This window comes from Erpetoichthys calabaricus, chromosome 2 (genome assembly GCF_900747795.2).
Source record: "Erpetoichthys calabaricus chromosome 2, fErpCal1.3, whole genome shotgun sequence".
Taxonomy (NCBI): Eukaryota; Metazoa; Chordata; class Cladistia; order Polypteriformes; family Polypteridae; genus Erpetoichthys; species Erpetoichthys calabaricus.
In genome coordinates this window covers 308,187,838-308,207,562 of record NC_041395.2, presented here as the reverse complement: position 1 = coordinate 308,207,562, position 19,725 = coordinate 308,187,838, and the positions used below count along the sequence as shown (strand labels likewise).

Here is a 19,725-nt window from a genome sequence, read left to right as displayed (position 1 = left end):
TAAAATCATGAGATTAAACTGTTTAAGTTAACCACATTTTTGGTTTCAGAGGTCAGTTTTTTAATTGCCACAGACCCATTATGGGTTGTCTCTTCCCCCCTCTTTTAGTTTGTTAGCGTTTATCATTCCTGAATTACCTTGTGTCTTTGAAATACTAATTAAGTTTTGTAAACTACCTTCAACTGTCATACTAATTTAAAACATTTGCATATTGTTTGAAAATTAGTAAAATTATAGCCTTTTACATAGTTAAAGAAATATTTTTGTTTGCCAGATATAGATGAATTGCTTTATGAATTCTTAGGGAATCAGATCATGAATGTTTACACCTAGTGAACGTTAAAAGTATTTCTGAAAAAATGGCTTATGCTAATGTCATTAAAAATAATCTACAACGTGTCATTTCTTTGAATTTGCTTTATGGGCCAAGCAGAAGGTCTCAATGGGCCATCTTTGTCCTATAGGCCACAATTTAGGCAACCTGGCTTTAAAAGATGTGCCAAACTATTCACGTTATTGTCTATTAAATCTTTTTGTGGTGTCTTAAGTGTAACAAGTTTAACCTTCTTGGCGTTAACCCTGAGCAAGAGCCAGTGTCTGTAATGATCCACTTTACAGTGTTAACTCTGATAACTCTTGGGACAATATTCTCCTGCCATCTAGTGGATGAAATAACATTATGCTGCAAAAAAATCAATATTTCTAAGTGCTCTACCACACAGCAAACGAGAAGCCGTGAAGCCAATTTTAGACCAAACTGAAACTGAACAACTGCTTGAATTGAGCGATAATAATGATGATATGAACTGGTCAATAGATGCTGACACAGATAGTGAAACTGATGTATACAGCATTGTACGAACCACTGATAATATGCCTGGTGACTTAGGTCACATGAATCTTCAGTATGTTGCAACAGCTCCATGGCAAAAAGGCAAAATGGTTGCGATAAGTGTAAGAACAAAAAAATAATTAGTCCCCTAATCACAGTTCACAACACAGCTGTTTACAACTGTTTATACCAGCAGCAATATGCCTGTATAATGCCTCACTGTGACTGTGAGTGCCACATCTGAAGTTTGTCTTTCTTTCTAATTTTCTTCCTTTTTATTCATTGTGCTATGTGTTCAGACCTTAGGGAGAACTATGTACATGTATACTATCTAATCTATCAATACGGCAACTGTCCATGTTCAAGTCAGGGTTAATGTGGAAGTCACTAAGCCTTGTGTTGTGGTAGCTTACAGTAAGTGTGTTAATCCTGTGGATCAGGCACTGACATTCTATCCTCTCATGAGCAAGCAACAGAAAAAAATATTGTTAAGAAAAGTGCACAAAAAGCACACTTCAGCTTTCTCAATTGCAGCATTGGGCTGTGCATTGTCAACTTTTTTAAAAACATATAACAGAAAGAATGTGTACTAAATATGCATCAGTACAACAGTATATACTAGATATACCTTTCCTATTATATTTATGTAGATGTTGGTATTTACATGTTTCTGTTACCTGTAAAAAAATCTGTTGAAAAAAAATCAATTTTTTTGGCTTGTTTTTTCCTGGGTAAACAATGCTGTCATCCCTTTAACAAAACCATTATAACCCCTCTCTTTAAAGACAGTCTTGAATATAAAAAATGTAAAGCAAGTAGTCACATTCAATTTATTATTTTCTGCCTGTGGTTACACTCACCAAATTAACTACAAAATCTAGTTTTAAGCCAATTTCCATGTAGAGCCCACTTGACACTATCTCTCTGTAGTGAGACCAGCTACTCAGATTGAATTTTGATTTTCAAGAGCAGTTACGTTATTTCTGCAGAATGATATATATATTGATATATCTGAGTTTGTTACTGTGGCTGAACATTAAGCTTACTGTATTAAAAATGTATTTGCCACAGTGTTCACTGGTTCACTTCAACCTATTATCAAATATTTGAAAGATATTGTAAAAGTATTTAATATTTAATACATTCTTTGTTATGTCAGATAGAGAAAAACGTGAAGCAGTTGATGGCTGTTTATTAAGGCATCTGCTATGTTTAGTTTTGCATTTTGTATTTGCATCCAACAGTTTTTCAGAACCTATTTTGTGCACTTCATGCATAAGGAGAGCCTCAGGAGGTTAAAGAACACAATAATTGCTTCACATTCTTCTTCAGTTTTGATACATAGACATAAATGCTGCCCATTGGGAGGCAATAGGTCAATTGCTTCTGCAAATCAGAATGATGCTAGAGAGGTGTCACACTGGTAAAATTGAGTTTATAAGTCCATACAAGATGGGTTTGAATCTATATGTTGCTACAGGCCAGCTACAGTGGAGTATCTGTGCTTTACCTGTCATCCTAACAGACCATAAACCATAAGTACACATTTAATTTAGATCCCTGAACTAGCCCAATATAATCACAAAATCTGATGCAATTGAGCTATAATTATCAATAATAAAGTATAATACTTTTTAAATACTGAATATGACGCTATTTACTGTATCTGTACCAGCATATATAGTGTATGCAATATCCCATTTCACTTGATATATGATGTCAGAGTGTTTGTCAATTAAAAGATAACCCATCTGTTTATAGATTGTAGTTGGTGTTGATAAGCAAAATTCAACAGCATATTAACTGTGTTTGCCTGTGACTTTGTTTGCCAAAGATTTTTCTGAAATTCACTGTGCGGCTGGCTTAAGACGAGCGTCCCCCAAAGAGTGTGGTCAACCTGCCAATCACTGCAAGAAACTACCCTCCACCCTGTATATTGGAGGGCTTTCCCTAGTTTCTGGCGGTTCATATCAAACGTGCTGGGGACTGCAGTGTTAACTTGTGGGTACTGTGCTATTTTTTGCCTTTGTGATTTCCTAGATTTTTTGAACCTGTGCTCTGTTTTTGACTTTGCGTTAGGATTCTATATTGGGACTTTGTTGTGCATTGCCTTGCCTTCCTAGGCAAATCCTTTTGTGCTCTTAGAAGCTTCATGGATTGCATAGCCTTTTGTTAAAATAAACCTTTAATTTATAAAGATTCTGGGCCTATTATCTTATAATCCAGGTTTGGACAGTAATCCCCCCACCAAGAGGGCAATTTTTTAAAGTATTTTGGGATTTCTATGCTTTTGGGACCCCAGAATCACAATTTCGTGGTCAGCCAGCGTGTGCCATGAGGATTATAACTTTGTGAGGGCATTTTTTTTTTAACTTATTGTTTATGGCTATTTGATGTATTTAATTGTATGTATTTTGTTTGTGGTTATCGTTCCATCTGTGCCTTTTGTTGTTTGAGGCACGATGGTGCAGTGATTAGCATTGCTGCCTCACAGCTCAGGTCAAATTTTCTGACAATTAAAAGACAAGTTCATCATTATACTTATTTTAGTTCCTCTTTCCCTATTGACTTTAGCACATTTCGCTGAATTTCGTGAAGTATTCAAACTCACGTTGATTTTGCCAAACTCATAATTAAGCCGATTCTGCAGTTACATTTATCACGAATGGTAGTGAACAATGGAGAATGACATTTGACAAGCTTTAAAGCATGTTTTCATGGTAGGCCATTTTAGAAATGCCTATGTTTTGATTTTCAGTTAAATCAGTAATTAGCAATGCATTCAAAGCACATAGTCATGCTATTTGGAACAATAAGATTGATATATATGATTTCCTTAAAATTTGTATTAGTAGTACTTCATTTTTCCTAGAACAGAAACAACCACAACTATAACAAAAATAATAGTAAGAAAAAAAATCTGATCTATAGCTGAGAGATCATTAACTTAACTTGTAGTTTTCTTGAATAAAGTCAATACTACTTTGAAATTAACAGCAAGATGGACTCTTTGAAACCGATTACTATTTTTTTGGGCTAAAACTCTTGTCAAGTGTAACTTGAGAATGGGTTTTATTTTGTAAAATGAAATGTAAAGTTATGTTTATTAATAAAAAAAATAAAAACTCTGCAATTAGAAAAAATACTTTCTTCATTATTCTACAAGTGAAAAAAGTGAAAATAATAATAAATAAAGTAATGTCATAAAACTGTAAGGTTTTCCCAGAATTAATCATTTTTGACATCCTTGAACATGTCACTTTTTGTGTGCATTTGTATACCTATTTTTTGTGTGTGGAATGTATAGCTTGTGAAAGGAGCATCCAAAAACCACCATACTTGGCACTCTTGAATCCTGAAATGGCAGAACTTGATTAATTTTGAACAACATTGATTTGTTGGAACTGTGGTTTTACTATCCTCTTTTTTTTTACCAGAAATGTTTCAGACTGATTAAAATTGAATAGGAAAAAAGTCTTGTTTTAAGAATTTATAATGATCCAGATGTCTTGGAATACAAATGTTTGTAAATCTGTAGCATTGTTCTGAAGATAATTTGATATTCTACAGTAAACCAGTGTAACTGAGACAAATGAGGAGTGTTTGGTACAAATCAGAAACATTTTAAACCTGTTGTAGTCTGTTAAATTTAAAACAGCAACAACAACTGGGAGATTATTTTGAAGAGACTCCATTGGAGAGCTAATTAACACACAAAGTATTTTCCAGATTAGAGAAAAAAAAACATGTCAGGATTTTGCAATCTATTATAGGCAATGAAAATATATTTGACTGTAGCTGAGATGTGATGGTCAGAATTTAGACATATTTAGGGAAAACCTCAAGCTTGATGGAGGTTAATGAGCAGATTTAGCAGGAACAAAAAATTGTATTAGTCTTCAGCTGCAGTAATGTACATACCTGCAAAGATGGAGAGCTGTGAGTTTGTGTATGACCAGTGTGTGCATTATTAGCATACATGGGGATCAAAACTTTTCTCTGACAAGTTTCCCAGTGGCATGCCATGTACTTGGTGAGTATACTGTAAATGGACCTAGCTCGTAGCCTTTGAGGAAAAAATGACAGAGCCACCATGAGGGTGGATTTATCATGCAACCAGAGAAGTACTGTAGGAGCATATTCACAATAAGCTTGATTAAGCTTAAGGTAGCTCTTTAGGCTTTAAAGGAAGGTTTTCAGGTACTGTAAATACTGTTGAAGGCAGTATTTGTATCAAGGTGCTAGTATCAGCAGTAAGGAGGATGTCATTCACATTGTGAACAAGCATAGATTCAGTGCTATTGGGAAAACCAAAATGGAGTGAGTCAAACAATTGTTAGATACTGAGAAATGTGAGTGAAAAATTTGTTGTACACCTTTTGCAAAGTAAAGAAGATTTAGATTTTCTTAGAAGTAGTGAGAATAGTAAAGTCAGATTCCTCAGTCTGTGGAATACATTTGCCAGCAGAAACCAAAGCAGACAAATGGGATAGACCAGTTTCGTGCATGGTGACTATAGTAAAATTCATGTTGATTGTTTTTTGGTGTCAGCATATGTCAAACATTTGCCATATTGCTAGTAACATATTTCAACACTTTCTGGTGTGTTTTTATTTTCAGTTTCATTTCATTGTTTATTGTGGTTTGCTTTCAAAGTTAGCATCGAAAAGCATTTTAAACACTGCTGATTATGAGGCAGTTGTGCCAAGAGAGAATAGCCGCTGAGAGAGAGAAGTGAGGGAATTGTAAGACACTTTTAACTTTATTGTACTGCTTAATGGAACCTTTTAAAGGTTTACTGTTTTAGTAACTATGAATTTCTTTTTCCCATCATCACAAAATTCCGCTTATCCGTGTTCTGACTCTTCTGCCTGTTCTTGCAAGGTGTCTGTTTACTTCATTATTATACATCTTTTCTTGTGTCTTATTTGACTTTCTCCACCATGCATCAAACATTTACACTGGCTCTTAATGGTTGTCTAAAAAAACAAGTTGCTTCTCTCTGTCTTTTGGACTTCTAGTGCTGTGTTTTTATGCATGCATGACTGAAATTGTTGCTGTTCTGGTAATAAGATCTAAACAGCCTAAATCATCGAATCTGCATGATATCACTTAGACTTGCTTATTGGATGTAGGCAGTTAAGATTTTTTCCTGTTTAAAACAGTAAAAAAAAAAAAAACCTTAGAAGAGTGAGACCCTCAATGGGGCTTCTAAGTATACTGGATGTTTGAAAACTGTACAGTATTTCTGTATCCTACTGCAAGAAGATCAAGTTGTTTGTAACAAGAATACTAAGCCACACAAGTGCAGATCAGCTAAGGGTTGATTTTTATTCTGAAATTGTGCATTTGTGACAATGAATGTACACAGGTTTCAAGTGCTGATCTGAGCAGTCCAGTCAGAATCTGTTTCTTTCATTGACATTTTACAATTGGGTGGTCATTCTTGGAGGATGAACTTCCAAGGGTGGGGATTGGGGTTACTATAATGTCACATTCCATTTTAATAAGGAACAGCATCAGAGTTTATAATATGCTATAGATATATCTGAAAAAATAAAATGTATTTTTAAATTGTTTAAAAATTATGCTATCAAATTAGTTACTAGTCATATCTCAAAAATATCTCATTTTATGTTTATTAAAGAGTTTTGAAAAAATGATTTATGAGTTTTTAGTACCTTTAGGTATATACTGCGTGAATGCTCAAATCAAGAGGCTGTTTTAGGGATTGTGAATGCTCACTCTTAATAACCTTTAAAACGCGAAGGGCACATTTTTACAGACTGGAAAACAGTCTAGCAGGTAAAAATTAGATATAGCATAAGTCCCTTATTTAGGATGTCCTAAATTTTCTGGCTTCTAGCTGAGGTGAATGAAGAAAGTTTTTGTTTAGAAAACATTTGAGTATATTTGAAATGGGTTCATGTAAAAATGATTACATTTAAAGACTTAACAGCAGAAATGTCTGTTTACTATTGATCTGTTTTGTACATACAGGCTGGTGGTTTGTCAGCACAGCAGAGGAGCAAGGTTGGGTACCAGCCACATACCTAGATTCCCAAAGTGGAACCCGTGATGACCTTGAGCTCAGCACATCAAGAAGTGGAGAAGGTAGATAAGAAATAATCATTGTTCATTAGTTTTTCTTATGTGAAATTATTTCTCTTAACTGAGCAATATAACACCAGTAAATTTCCTTAAATGTATATGTGAGAATATTTAAGAAGATGCTTACTTTTGTTACATTTGTTATTAATGTCCGTTCATTCATCACTTTCCTAAACTACATATCCAGAGCATGGTTGCAAAGAAGCTAGAGTCTGTCCTAGCATGCATTGGTGAATTGGTGATTGCGTGAGACAGAAACAATCCCTGGACAAGGTACCAGTCCATCTGAAGGTGATCATACACACACACACAATAGGGCCAATTCAGCATTGCCAATTAACCTAACTTACATATCTTGGAACTATTAAAGCAAACCAAAACACCTGGAGGAAAGCATGAGAAGAACATGCTGACTTCACATGGGCCAAACACAGGATGTGACTCCTGATCTCCTTGTTGCAATGCAGCAGAGCTACTGCTGTGCCTCCCTATTTATTTAAACAACTATTATCTTGATTGATTTCTTATTAGGTATGCCATAATTTAAATGTAATGCAGAACTGGAATTTTGTAAGTGTGATGTATTTGGATTGATAACATCCATCCATCAATATTCAAAACTATTTTTCCTGTACAGGGTTGTAGGTAGCTAAAGCCTAATCCTGTATCAGCAAGAGAAACAGGAAACAATACAATACAATTTATTTTTGTATAGCCCAAAATCACACAAGAAGTGCCGCAATGGGCTTTAACAGGCCCTGCCTCTTGACAGCCCCCCAGCCTTGACTCTCTAAGAAGTCAGGGAAAAACTCCCAAAAAAAACCTTGTAGGGAAAAATGGGAGAAACCTTGGGAAAGGCATTTCAAAGAGAGACCCCTTTCCAGGTAGGTTGGGCGTGCAGTGGGTGTCAAAAAAAAGGGGGACAATACAATACAATATAATACACAGAAAAGAACAAATCCTCAATACAGTATAAAAATAAAAATTTTAGAAGTACGGAGCAGAATTTAACAGTAAATGATATCACATAAGAAGATTTGAATATATTTAGAGTCCTGGAGACCTCATCCATCAAGCTGCCTCCCCCATTTGGCCATTCCATGGCTGAAACAGCGCTGGGCCAGCCAATCCGATGAAAGGACCCCTCCTTCCCATGATTCCTGCGATCCTCAATCAGGGATGACTTTACCTTGGGCAGGCAGAACAACTTGACAGGTGGGCCGTGGCACCAAGTGCCACATTTGAGTACCGAGAAGAGAAACAGAATAGGTGAGGGTTAGTATCCAATTATAACTATCATGTTACTTATGTTTTAGTGCTAATGACTAACAACAGAGATGCAGACTAACAACAGAGATGCAGATGCAGAAACCAATCCCTGGATAGGAAACCTTCGTATGGCACACTTATGCAAATTTATTTTGATGTTCACTTTGACTAGCTTCTTCTATATATGTGTGTGTGTGTGTGTTTGTGCGTGTGTGCGTGTATGTGTGTATGTTATGTGTATGCATGTATGTGGGTGTGTGTTGGAATCACTCAAAAATCATTGTTTTACATTAAAACTGATACATTTTTTTACAAGTACCATAAAATTGATTTTAAAAATAGAGCCAAGACATTGCTGATATAAAAAATGGCTATTAGTGCTTGAAATCATTGATTTATAATTTATTATTAACATAACTGCATGGTCCCATTTTCAATAGATATTACCTCAGTGTCCTAATGGTAGACTCTGTTACTCATGATTAAGTTATCATTTTAAAATGCTAATTAGTTATTAGAGAAACATTTGTGTTAGCACAACTTAAACTAGATATTCTCTTCAATTAAGCAAGTCAATTGTCTTTGGTGGGTTGCAAGGAATTGGCTTCCTTGAAGTTCAAGTCCAGGTTTATAAATGCTCAAAATAATTGTAGTTTTGTGAAGTGAAGGCTATTCCCTGTGACAGATTACCAAGAAACTGACATATTCCAATACTATATTGACAGAAGAGTGCAAACTAGATGGCCCAGATGCACAATTACACAAGAGGCTAAGTACAATAAAGTCTGTAGTTTAAGAGAGAGACATCTTGCAGGTCCTCATTTGGCAGCTCCGCTAAAAGTATATGCCAAATAACAGTGTCATCTGTTTTATCAATGATAAACAAAATTCCTTGTGCTGTTGTACAAATTAGACTGACACCAAAACCAATTCCCATCTTATTTAGAAGTCTCGACATAACACTGAATAGATACACTACTTGCATGTCTGTTGTTTACTGTAAACAAACTCTTTTTCTTTTTTCTTTTTTTTAGTCATGTGTTGTACATTTCACACTAATTCAGTGGAGCAGAACCATGTCATATCTACTGGTAAAGTACAGCATAGCAAAAGTATCTTAAAAGACCATTAGTTTTGAAAACAACCTTCGTACAGGTTTAGGATTACAGGGGAGCTGGATCTTATCCCAGGATCATCTTGAGCAGAGGGTATATATACACACAGTCTCTCATTTATAGTTTTTAACATAACATGTACCTCTGTGGGATGTAGAAAAAGTAGACTACCTAGAAAAAAAAACATCAGAGATAAGGAACAATGAATAACACCACATGGACAGTTTCTGGGAAGGAATTTGACTCTAGGGCGGCACGGTGGCGCAGTGGGTAGCGCTGCTGCCTCGCAGTTGGGAGATCTGGGGACCTGGGTTCGATTCCCGGGTCCTCCCTGCGTGGAGTTTGCATGTTCTCCCCGTGTCTGCGTGGGTTTCCTCCGGGGGCTCCAGTTTCCTCCCACAGTCCAAAGACATGCAGGTTAGGTGGATTGGCAATTCTAAATTGGCCCTAGTGTGTGCTTGGTGTGTGGGTGTGTTTGTGTGTGTCCTGCGGTGGGTTGGCACCCTGCCCAGGATTGTTTCCTGCCTTGTGCCCTGTGTTGGCTGGGATTGGCTCCAGCAGACCCCCGTGACCCTGTTCGGATTCAGCGGGTTGGAAAATGGATGGATGGATGGATGAATTTGACTCTAGTTTCCTAGAGCAGCAAGGCAGCAGCATGAGAGTGCCTTCCCTTAGTAAAGAGCAATTTCTCATTTTGTTTTCCATTTTTATGTATTTTAAAGGTGAAATGGCAATGTATACATCAGTGCAGAAATAATTTATTATATTTTCTTTCTTACTATTTTAATTTGATTATTCATAGTTTTTCTGGTTTTCCACTAATATATTGCACAAGATTGCAATCTGTAAAACATTTTGAAACAAAAACAGGTAGTGATTTCCCAACATTTTGGATGCTGCTCATCTTGTTTTCTGCAAGTAATTCAAAGTAAAGTTAGAGGTTACTATAGGACAGTTGCAATCTTACAGAAGAAAACATGGCAAAGCTATGGATTTTTAAGGAAATATTAATTGGTGAGCCAACAAAAATATTGGGCTGTTTTGGAAAATATAAACTGCAGATAGGGAAAGTGTTTGAAAGCATGCTCACATGTTTGTGCTATTACATAACAGGGAAAGCAAAATTATGCTGCTTAATAATACATTGTCTTAGCTTCACTCCCCCACCCAGTTCCTAGAAAGTCAGCATGGCTTGAGTTTTCATCAAGAACATTTGAATTTTTAAAACCAAACTGTCTTAACAACTGTATAATTTTCTTACGAGAGTTTCATAACTCATCTTCTCCCCTATAGAATAAAAGAAAAAATGTATTGTGGTGCTGAAAACAGTGCCATTTTTCTAAATTCTAATTATGGCTTCACCATAAGCGTCAGTCAAAATGAAACCTGCAAATTAAAAATGCAGCGTTTAGCTGAAATTTTTGCAGAAGGGTAGGATAATATAGATGAAGATTCTAATCCTTGTCTGGTGATTTTACTTTTGTTTTCATTAGAAGCTTGGCCAAATTTTAAATAGTATATATTGATTTCAGTATGATTTATAATGATTTTATAATGCTAAAGCATTCATTGAAGTGTACCTGATTAATATATCTTCAGCCTATAGTCCAATGAATGCAGAGTTTTTACAAAGGATATTTAAAACAATTGTTATCCAAAGATAGTCATAAACATGTAAGAAAAGCTTTCTTTAATTTTCACATTTCCTTCACTTTTAGATTTTCATAAGCCAGTTTAGGATTGCCTATTAACCTTAAATGCATGTCTTGGGGATGTAGGAGGAAAACTCACAGAAAACTCACTAAGATATGGAGAAAAATTACAAACTTTATCCAGGCACCAACTGTGCCAGAGATTTATGCCTAGGATACTGGATCTGTCAAGCAGCAAAGCTAACCACTATGCCATCATACCATTTCTAAGGTTAAGACTTATGTTTGCATGATGAAAATCCATAGCCTAACATTTTTTCTCAAAAATATGGTGCTAAAGACATTTACCAGCATTACACCCCCCACTCTTGAAACTATTCTTAAAAATGTTGTTTGATTTCTTCTTTTAAACATCTTTTTCTATAGAAGTCCATTTTAGTGCATCTTGAATAGAAAAGGCCTTTGCTGTTAATTTTAATTTAATATATTTCCTACTGCACATTTTCCTTGATTCCTGCAAATTTCTCTGCAATATTCTTTTAGCAGTTATTAACAGCCAACAACATAAAAAGTGGCTACTAGAGTTCTAGTGTACTGTATATATTTTCACTCAGCTGGGGAAACCAAACAGAGTTTCAGTCCACTCTTCAACTTTCTAAAAGATGCTATTTATGTACAGTGCAGACCTCTGAAATAAACTGTTATATGGGAACCCAATAGGGAAGTTTCACTTTTTCATAAACCCTTTTTTTCTGGATGACTGTTTCTTGTCTGATTTTTGGCATCAGACTAAAATTAAAAATGCAACATAACCAGGTAATTCTGTTTTGCATTCTAAGAGTTAATTATATATTCCTCATGCATTCATATTTTTGTGTCTGACATCATTCAGTTTTCCATCTCGCAGGGTATAGTTGAGCATATGGGAATAATCTTTTATCCACAAAAATGTTGTTTTAACAAGACCATGTTTAAGTATTTTTTTACTTCACGATCTGCATCACTTGTGCATTTTGTACTTTTTTTAAACTACATTTAGCTAAATTAAAACTTACACATTGAATTATTGTAGCATAATTATTTTAATATTAGGAAATATACTTTTTAAGACATGGTTTTGTGATGGATATTGGAAAAGATGATACCTGAAGGACACAAAGAATGGAAATGGTTCATGAGGAAAAGATAATTGAATACATACATTGTGTGTATCACAAAATCATGAAAGGCAATGAAATATTTAAACGGTACTTTACTTTGGGGGTCATAACAATAAAGTTTTGCAGTGCGAGTTTAGCAGATAAGTGAACTGTTAACTAAATTACTTTTAAATATGACTTCAGGTAAAAGGTGTAGCTTATGACTAAAATATGTTTATATTTACTCATTGAAGCAATATAGCAATGGAATTGCAATAATTTACAATCCTATTCTTTTTTTTTTAGTGTCCAAGACTAACTTTGTTCTTTTCAGTTCAATTTGGTATTACCCAGTGGCGGACCGTGCATTTCACACCTAGGCCTTCAGTAGTGATCCGTCTGAATCAACCCGCCCCTCAAAAACTAATTTATGGTTATAAAAACCATCTTAATATGCAGAAATACAGTATAAAGAGCCATTGCATCGCAGATAGATAACTCCTGTAGCCACAATAAATGCCCCGTATTGAATAGACAAACCAGGGGTGAACAAGTTCCTTTCTACTGCAGCTACAGCCTGCGACACACATAAAAAACATCAATAATAACTCATAAACTTGCAATATTATTTAGGAAAATCGCAACATTTTACTCACCAAAAATTCAGATTATTTGTAAACAAAATCCATCCTCCTCTCTTTCCTCAAAAACAGTTCAATTACTCTGTCGTACAGATTATCCGTGCGCTTCAGTTCCATCACGAAGTCCCTTTCTATCGCCATCGAAGCTAATGCTGAAAGTCGAACCTGCCCTGTTGTATTTCTGGCTTAAGTTTTAATTCGCTTTAGGGCTGAAAATGTCCGCTTGACAGAAGCAGTGGACACGGGAATGGTCACCGCCAAACATACCAATGTGTACAGCTGCCCCATGATGCTCTCATTCAGATTTTTCTATTAGATCATCCTGTCCAATCAACGGGTCTGAATACGGTGACGTTGCCATACGCCTGCTAGAGGGCCCTAGTGAAACCAACTCAAAATCTGATTGGTTGAAGCAACAGTTTAATCGACATTTATTTTGTGTTAGAGGGTCTGCAGAACGGATTGTGAAGGCCTCCGGGCAGACTTCTTTGACTTTGACCCTGCCTGGCAACAAATGATGGCTGAAATGTGATTGGTTAAATGCTTTAATACGAAAATACATGTCTGGAAGCAGGTGCAGCACAACCATCGGAAAAGCTATGAAAGGAAGTGGACAGACTATTTGGAATTATTTAATAAGTATTCATGGACAAAATATAATTAACATCAGTTTGTGATTCAGATATTTTTTTAGGCCAGCAGAGAAGGCCTTGCAGGCCCTGACGGCCCGCCACTGGTATTACCAGGTAGCCATGAATTTGGAAAATTACAGGGGTGCAAAAGGAATCATTTTTAAATTTCTGTTTTGGTGTGCATGCAGTAGTAATTCATGTATAATATAGGATGTATTAATAACTAAATATATTTTTATTTATTATGTTATTTCACAAAATAAGTGGGCTCATTATCAGAAATACATGAAGTAATTTTAGAAATCAATTCAAATAATACTTTGCATGTTATAAGAAAGAAATATCTGCCTGTTCATATCTTAACCATAGAAACTAAATGAATTACATTTACACATTTTCAGCATTTTTAATTAAATAATAATTAACATTCATATATTTAACATATGATGTGCACCCTTTGAAAACCTTTATAAAACGATAGCATCATACATCATTATTTTTGTATTAAGAAAGTTACCTTTTAGGTTGTTGGCCGGTTAAAATATGTAAAACCAATTAAAACAGCTTTGTTATGCCTCTGTGTAAGAATAGAGAAAGCTTAGGGATACTACTACCTGTTTCTCATCATCGTGGATAGAAAGTTTTAAAACAGTTTATTTGGCTGTTTTTATTGACTTTTTGGTGTTCATAATTGAAACCAGGTTTTGCTCCATACTTCTTAAAACTACAACTAAGTGCCCTAGTGATAAGATGGTTTTCCCATGTACCTACGCAAGCTCACGTCTTGAGATTTTTGGAATACCGTTGCTAAAAAATATTGCGGCTACTTTTAGATTAAGTACATCATTAAGTATCATATTTCTTTCATCTAGAAAATTAAGACCCGCTTCATGCAAATAATCCTAACATTTTTAGATAAATAAATGAATATTAAGCATGTTGGGGTAAGAACACAATCAGAGGCAGTCAGATAATTGGTGAATGAAGAGGGTTACAGTGAGAGACACTTTACCGACCATACTTCTATCGCTGGGTGCTCCCTTTGAAAGACAGCAGGTTTTAAGGAAAGTGGTCCTTTCTGTCACATTCCTTGTTCCTTCTCTTTCTCTCTCATGCTTTTGCACCTGTCTTGCTTGAATTCTCCAAGGTATTGGTGATGGCCATAAAGATGAGGAGAGAAGACAAACAGAAGTAAGACACCAGTTTGTGGTTTAGCTCTCTTTTTCTATGTCATTCAGTTGTTCTCCTATTACAGTAGGCAAAATTGAACACAAGAAGTAAATAAAGTAGAAATCAGACAAAGAAAATGATTAATTTACTGCTCCTCTGGGCCCACTGTTACAGGTGTTAAGTTGGATGGCTTATCCACACGTGTAGAGTTTTTGATTTAAAAAAAAATCTTTGTGTCATTCACTGTTTCTCAGCCATGGCGCATCATCTTTTGGTTTTTAGCACTTGTCTCATTTTATCATCTTATTATATAAAGGGTCACTGACTGTAAAGAGGTTTTACATGCGTTTCAGTTTTAGCTTCAGGAATTGGGTCAGGAGCTGCCCAAATTCTGCCCAACCAAAGTTCCCTATAATGAATTCATGGTGGTCCTGCTATAATAGGCATGGTTCCAGCTTCCTACCTATTCGGAAAACATTATCACACAGTCCTGAAAATGCCTATCTCAAGTTTTGTGCCCTTTAAAAGGCCAGGAAGTGTTACTATGTGTGACATTCCTTTATTCATCTTATTCCTCTAGCATCCTGGGTGTCCATTGCATGCTTCTCCCGGGCTGCTTTGCTCTCTCACATGTCTTGGTGTCTGTCCCTACTGCCCTTCTTTGGCATTCAGAATATGTGTAGGATTTTTTTTGTCATATTATGCCATGCTGGGCCACATTCCTTATCTGTGCAAGCCCATATTGCCTGTCAATCCCTTGTGCACTGGGCAGCAGCTTACAATATGTACATGGTACATTACAGTTCACTGAACAGCTAAAACTATTATCAATGTGATTTGCATGCTAGGAATCTATACCTGTAAAAGATTCCAATGTTTAGTTGCTGTGCAAAAAAGCACATTTATGAAAAAATTTCCCTGGCCTCTACTTATAAGAGATGTTAAGTTAAAAGTAAGTTTTCAAAGGGTTTGCACATTGTCCTATGTTTCTATAAAACATTGTTCTTCCTATGTTGTACATTATTATTGTCTAACATTTTCATTTTATGGTATAGCTAATATTTTTATCATATTTTTAATTTATTAATCTTCTTTCTTTATTTAATTTTTCCATGTTCATTCATGCTCACCAGTTACTAAGCGACGAAAGGCTCACCTGAAGCGCTTGGACCGGCGATGGACGCTGGGCGGAATTGTGAACCGACAGCAAAGTCGAGGTGAACCAAAATAAAAAAAGAGGGCACCCAAAGGAGTCTAAAGTTATTGTTGAAGATTGTTGCATAGTTGTGCTGATTACAAACAGAGCAAGACAATTAAGTAATGTGACTTTGGGAATAATGCCTATATACACCAATACAAATATAGCAGTATTTCGATGAATTGGGCATCACAGAAGAATACTGTACATTACAGACCAATCAATGGGTGTTGTGTGTAGGCTGTAGTGTAGTGAGAAAAGTGGGAAACATTATTTTTGTCTTACACTCTGGATGTGTGCGTGTGGCTAACAAACAAAAAGTCTAATTTTTTCTGGAACCCTATCTAATGTATGTTTGCTTTGATTAGCATGGCATCTACACTGGTCTCAGATCTAACTTGGCATTTCTCAGCTATTTCTTCAGAGTCATCAAAGACTTTTTTAACTTGATAGAAGTAATTTGAATTTCTTTGCATACATTTTGCAAAAGTGTGATATACAGTATGTCATTGTTTTTTGTTTTTTTTTTGTTCTTTATTTCGTCTTATACAATTTCTTGTATTAGGAATTTGTTCGTTTTCGCATACCCCTTGGGGTCAGTGCACAGGGTCAGCCATTGTACAGTGCCCCTGGAGCAATTACAGGTTAAGGGTCTTGCTCAAGGGCCCAGCAGAGTAGGATCTCTTTTGGCAGTAACGGGGATTCGAATCGGCAACCTTCTGGATACCAGCCTCAGAGCCACCACTCCGCCCCGGCTATTGTAAATTATATTACAGTTATGCTTTTGTAAAGTGCTGTTAATTAGATGTGAAAAATAAAATATTTAGATGTTATAAAACTATGTATTATAAAAATTTGTAATGAATGAGATATTTTAAACATAAATCATTCAGTGAGTGATTTATATATGTTTATTTAAAGTTTAAGGAAGGAAGTGTACCTTTTTCAGTACTTCACTATTTCAAAAAATTTTGAACAGACATGCAGTTCTCATTATATTTTTAAAAGAAATTACATTATGTGTAATAAACACATAAATGTCAGGCTCCTAGAGAATTTGGACTAAAATTGTGTGTGCTTAGTGTAAAAAGGACTCTGAGTTTTACATAGAAAGTAATATTTTGTACACCCCATACTTGTCAATACACCAAATAAAATAAACTACAACAACAGGACTGTAAAAAGTGTAATTAGTAAGTAATAATAAGCTTTTGGAAAACAGTGGTTTAATGTTATACAGTGACCTTAAATGTTTAGTTCTAGTTATGAATTGGTCATGGAATTGTATTATTAAAAAATGGGTTTATAGCACTTTCTTCATACTGGCATCAGATTTGATAAGCACTTTGCCTTAATTCAATTAGTTTAGTCAAATATTTAGTTATTTGAATTCCCTGGTTTTTATTCAGCTTCAAAGCTGTAAAGTGCCATTTGCTTTAGTGAGACTGCTGAGAAATACTTAGTATTGTGATGGAATATGGCCAAGGTCCGACGTTAATGCTGCTGGCAGCTCTGACCACATAGTATGAAAGCTAATGTCTTCTGGACTCGAGAAACATTTTCCGTTGTAGAAAATACTCCATCCTTGAAAATACTGCTGACTGTTGGAAAATTATTTCTAATTTTTTTAATTCGCTTTTTTATAGTTTGGAAGATGCATATGTGCTCTGTTTGCCAAGCCTGTTTTGTTTAACACAAAACTACTCATTATTTCCCTTTTTTAGCTTCAAATACAGCACTCTGGAAATATGTGACAAGTCTGACGGATAGCAGGTTTAGTGTGGTATTTGGTTAAGGTTATTAGTTCTGCAGAATACAAATTTCCAAATTGGATCAAATCTCCCAGAACATTTTTTTCTTTGCTGTCATATTAGAGAAACTCTTGTTTATTAACTTGTATACTGACAGAGGTTTGTGATTTCTTCTCTGTCAGTGAAACTTTTTCCAATTCTCATAGAACATTTTGTGAAATGAAACGTTGTCAAATGGAAATTAAATGTTGGAAACACTTGCCTGCTCCTTGGCAATGAACAAGCAAAGTATTATTTACATTTTATCAAAACTATACAGTTTTGTTTTATTGTATTTCATTGGGTTCCAAAAAAGTTACAACATTATATGAATCGGTGCTTAAAAGTTTTAACTGTTCATTTTAGCAACAAACATAGATGGTACAAAATGTCAGCCATGTTACTACAGTTTTCTAACACATGTGGCCTCGCAGTGGCCTTGTACTATATGTTTTTTACAAGACAGACTTCAGCTAAGTAATAAACTTAAAATACAGCATGAACTTCATTGAGAGAACTGAAGTTTCACTGAATCATATATTCTTCTAAGATCATTCTAGATACCATTCTTTCACAAAATGTACAGTTTTTGCACGCCAAACCCATGATCAGTTGTTCATTGTACGATGAATGCCAAGGAGACCAAAGTTCTCAAAAAGTATGTTTTATTAATAAAATAATAACACAAGTAAGGAGGTAAACAGAAGGAAGAATTAAGTTGCAAAATACAAAGATAAAACATTGGTCACCTCAACAGGCCTAGCTAATACAGGATTTACACCTCTGTCTGTTTATCTTATGCAGTTACCCACCTATAAAAACTAAGGGCCTTATGTATAAACCTTTGCTTAGATTTCATACTGAAATTTTCCTTACAATCCTTTCAAAAGGCAAAATCAGAGTGCACACAAAAAATTGGATTTGTAAAACTGTGTACCACATACCAGGTTCCTTTATAAATTTCAGATCATCTTACTACGAGGTAATGCACACACTTTTAGCCACTCACCGTCAACTCCCTCTAATAACCATGTAAGGCTTTAAAAAAGCCTGCTTTGAATATTTATCATCTTATCACCTTATAATTTTGGCCATTTTGATGAGCAATGTCTTTACTAAAAACTACAGGAGAACACAAAAAATGGATTTTACTGAATGTGAACTTGAGGTATTACTGACTGAAGTCACAAGTAAAGTTTAAAAAAAAAAGTAAAAGTGGGTGCAAGTGAGAGCAGCTGAAGGAAGAGGGGAAAATAAACCAAAATATTTTTTTTCAAGTAAATGTCAGTGTTGTACAACACACAAGTGGCTTTATATTTGACATGCAACATCCAGATGTCTTTTTAATTGCCTTTGCATTGATGTCCTGAGGGTCATCCATGTGCTTATCTTGACCTAGCTCAGGTGGGAGAAACAGTCCGTGTTTCTGTTCTATGTTATGCTGTACTACACATGCCATCAAAATGCAGCAAACCTTTTACAGGGCTGTGCAACAGTATGGGACTATGCAAAGAGCAAGTTTTACAGGATCGTGATGATTTTTTGGCTCATGATGATGGCTGGTTTATATGATGATTTCGACTTCCCAATGGCTTTCCTGTTAAAATTGTCTTTTGAACTGAAGCCAACATTACAGAAAGTAAGTGGCCCCTGTTCTGTCAGAGGTTTTAACAACGATAGGGTATTTGGCAAAGGGCACTTTTCAGCATGAACTGGCTGACTAGTCAGGAGACTCACAATGATCCTTGAGCTGTGTTATGCCATCTGTATGGAATAGTATAATTAAAATGCTACCCAGTCCAATTTCCTTATGGTCATGGTGTGCAAGCCAAGAAGAAAAGGCAATTTGCAGAGATTATTGATTTTTCTAATATAATGCAATTGACTGCACACATGTTGTGATTCAGGCAACATCACAGAAGGAATTTGGAATTTGTAAACAGAAAGTAATTTGCATTCAATTAATATACAAGTAATATGTAATGTTCAAATGCAGAACTAACATTGTTGTGAGGTGACCTAGCTGAATCTCTATTTCTTTATTTTGTAAAGTAGTAGTGTGAGAAGCAGACTTCAGGGCCATGATGTTTGTGTTACTGTAACTGTGATTTACTATAATTTGATTTTCTATTCACTTCATTGTCCTGCCCAAAAATATATCTGCATAGGACATACA

The 19,725-nt window shown here is 35.4% G+C and overlaps 1 protein-coding gene across 3 annotated transcripts in view; it reads left to right on the top strand.

Moving 5' to 3' along the window:
- The window catches only part of sh3pxd2aa (SH3 and PX domains 2Aa), a 370,390-nt gene that overhangs the window by 312,336 nt on the left and 38,329 nt on the right, over window positions 1-19,725 (top strand). For 2 of the 3 annotated variants that reach the window (XM_028795863.2, XM_028795864.2), the window contains 2 exons: window positions 6,833-6,946; window positions 15,695-15,778. In XM_028795863.2, the coding sequence (XP_028651696.1) occupies window positions 6,833-6,946; window positions 15,695-15,778 (198 nt within the window). The remainder of the gene's footprint in view (window positions 1-6,832; window positions 6,947-15,694; window positions 15,779-19,725) is intronic. The other variant, XM_051922164.1, reaches the window with a different exon arrangement.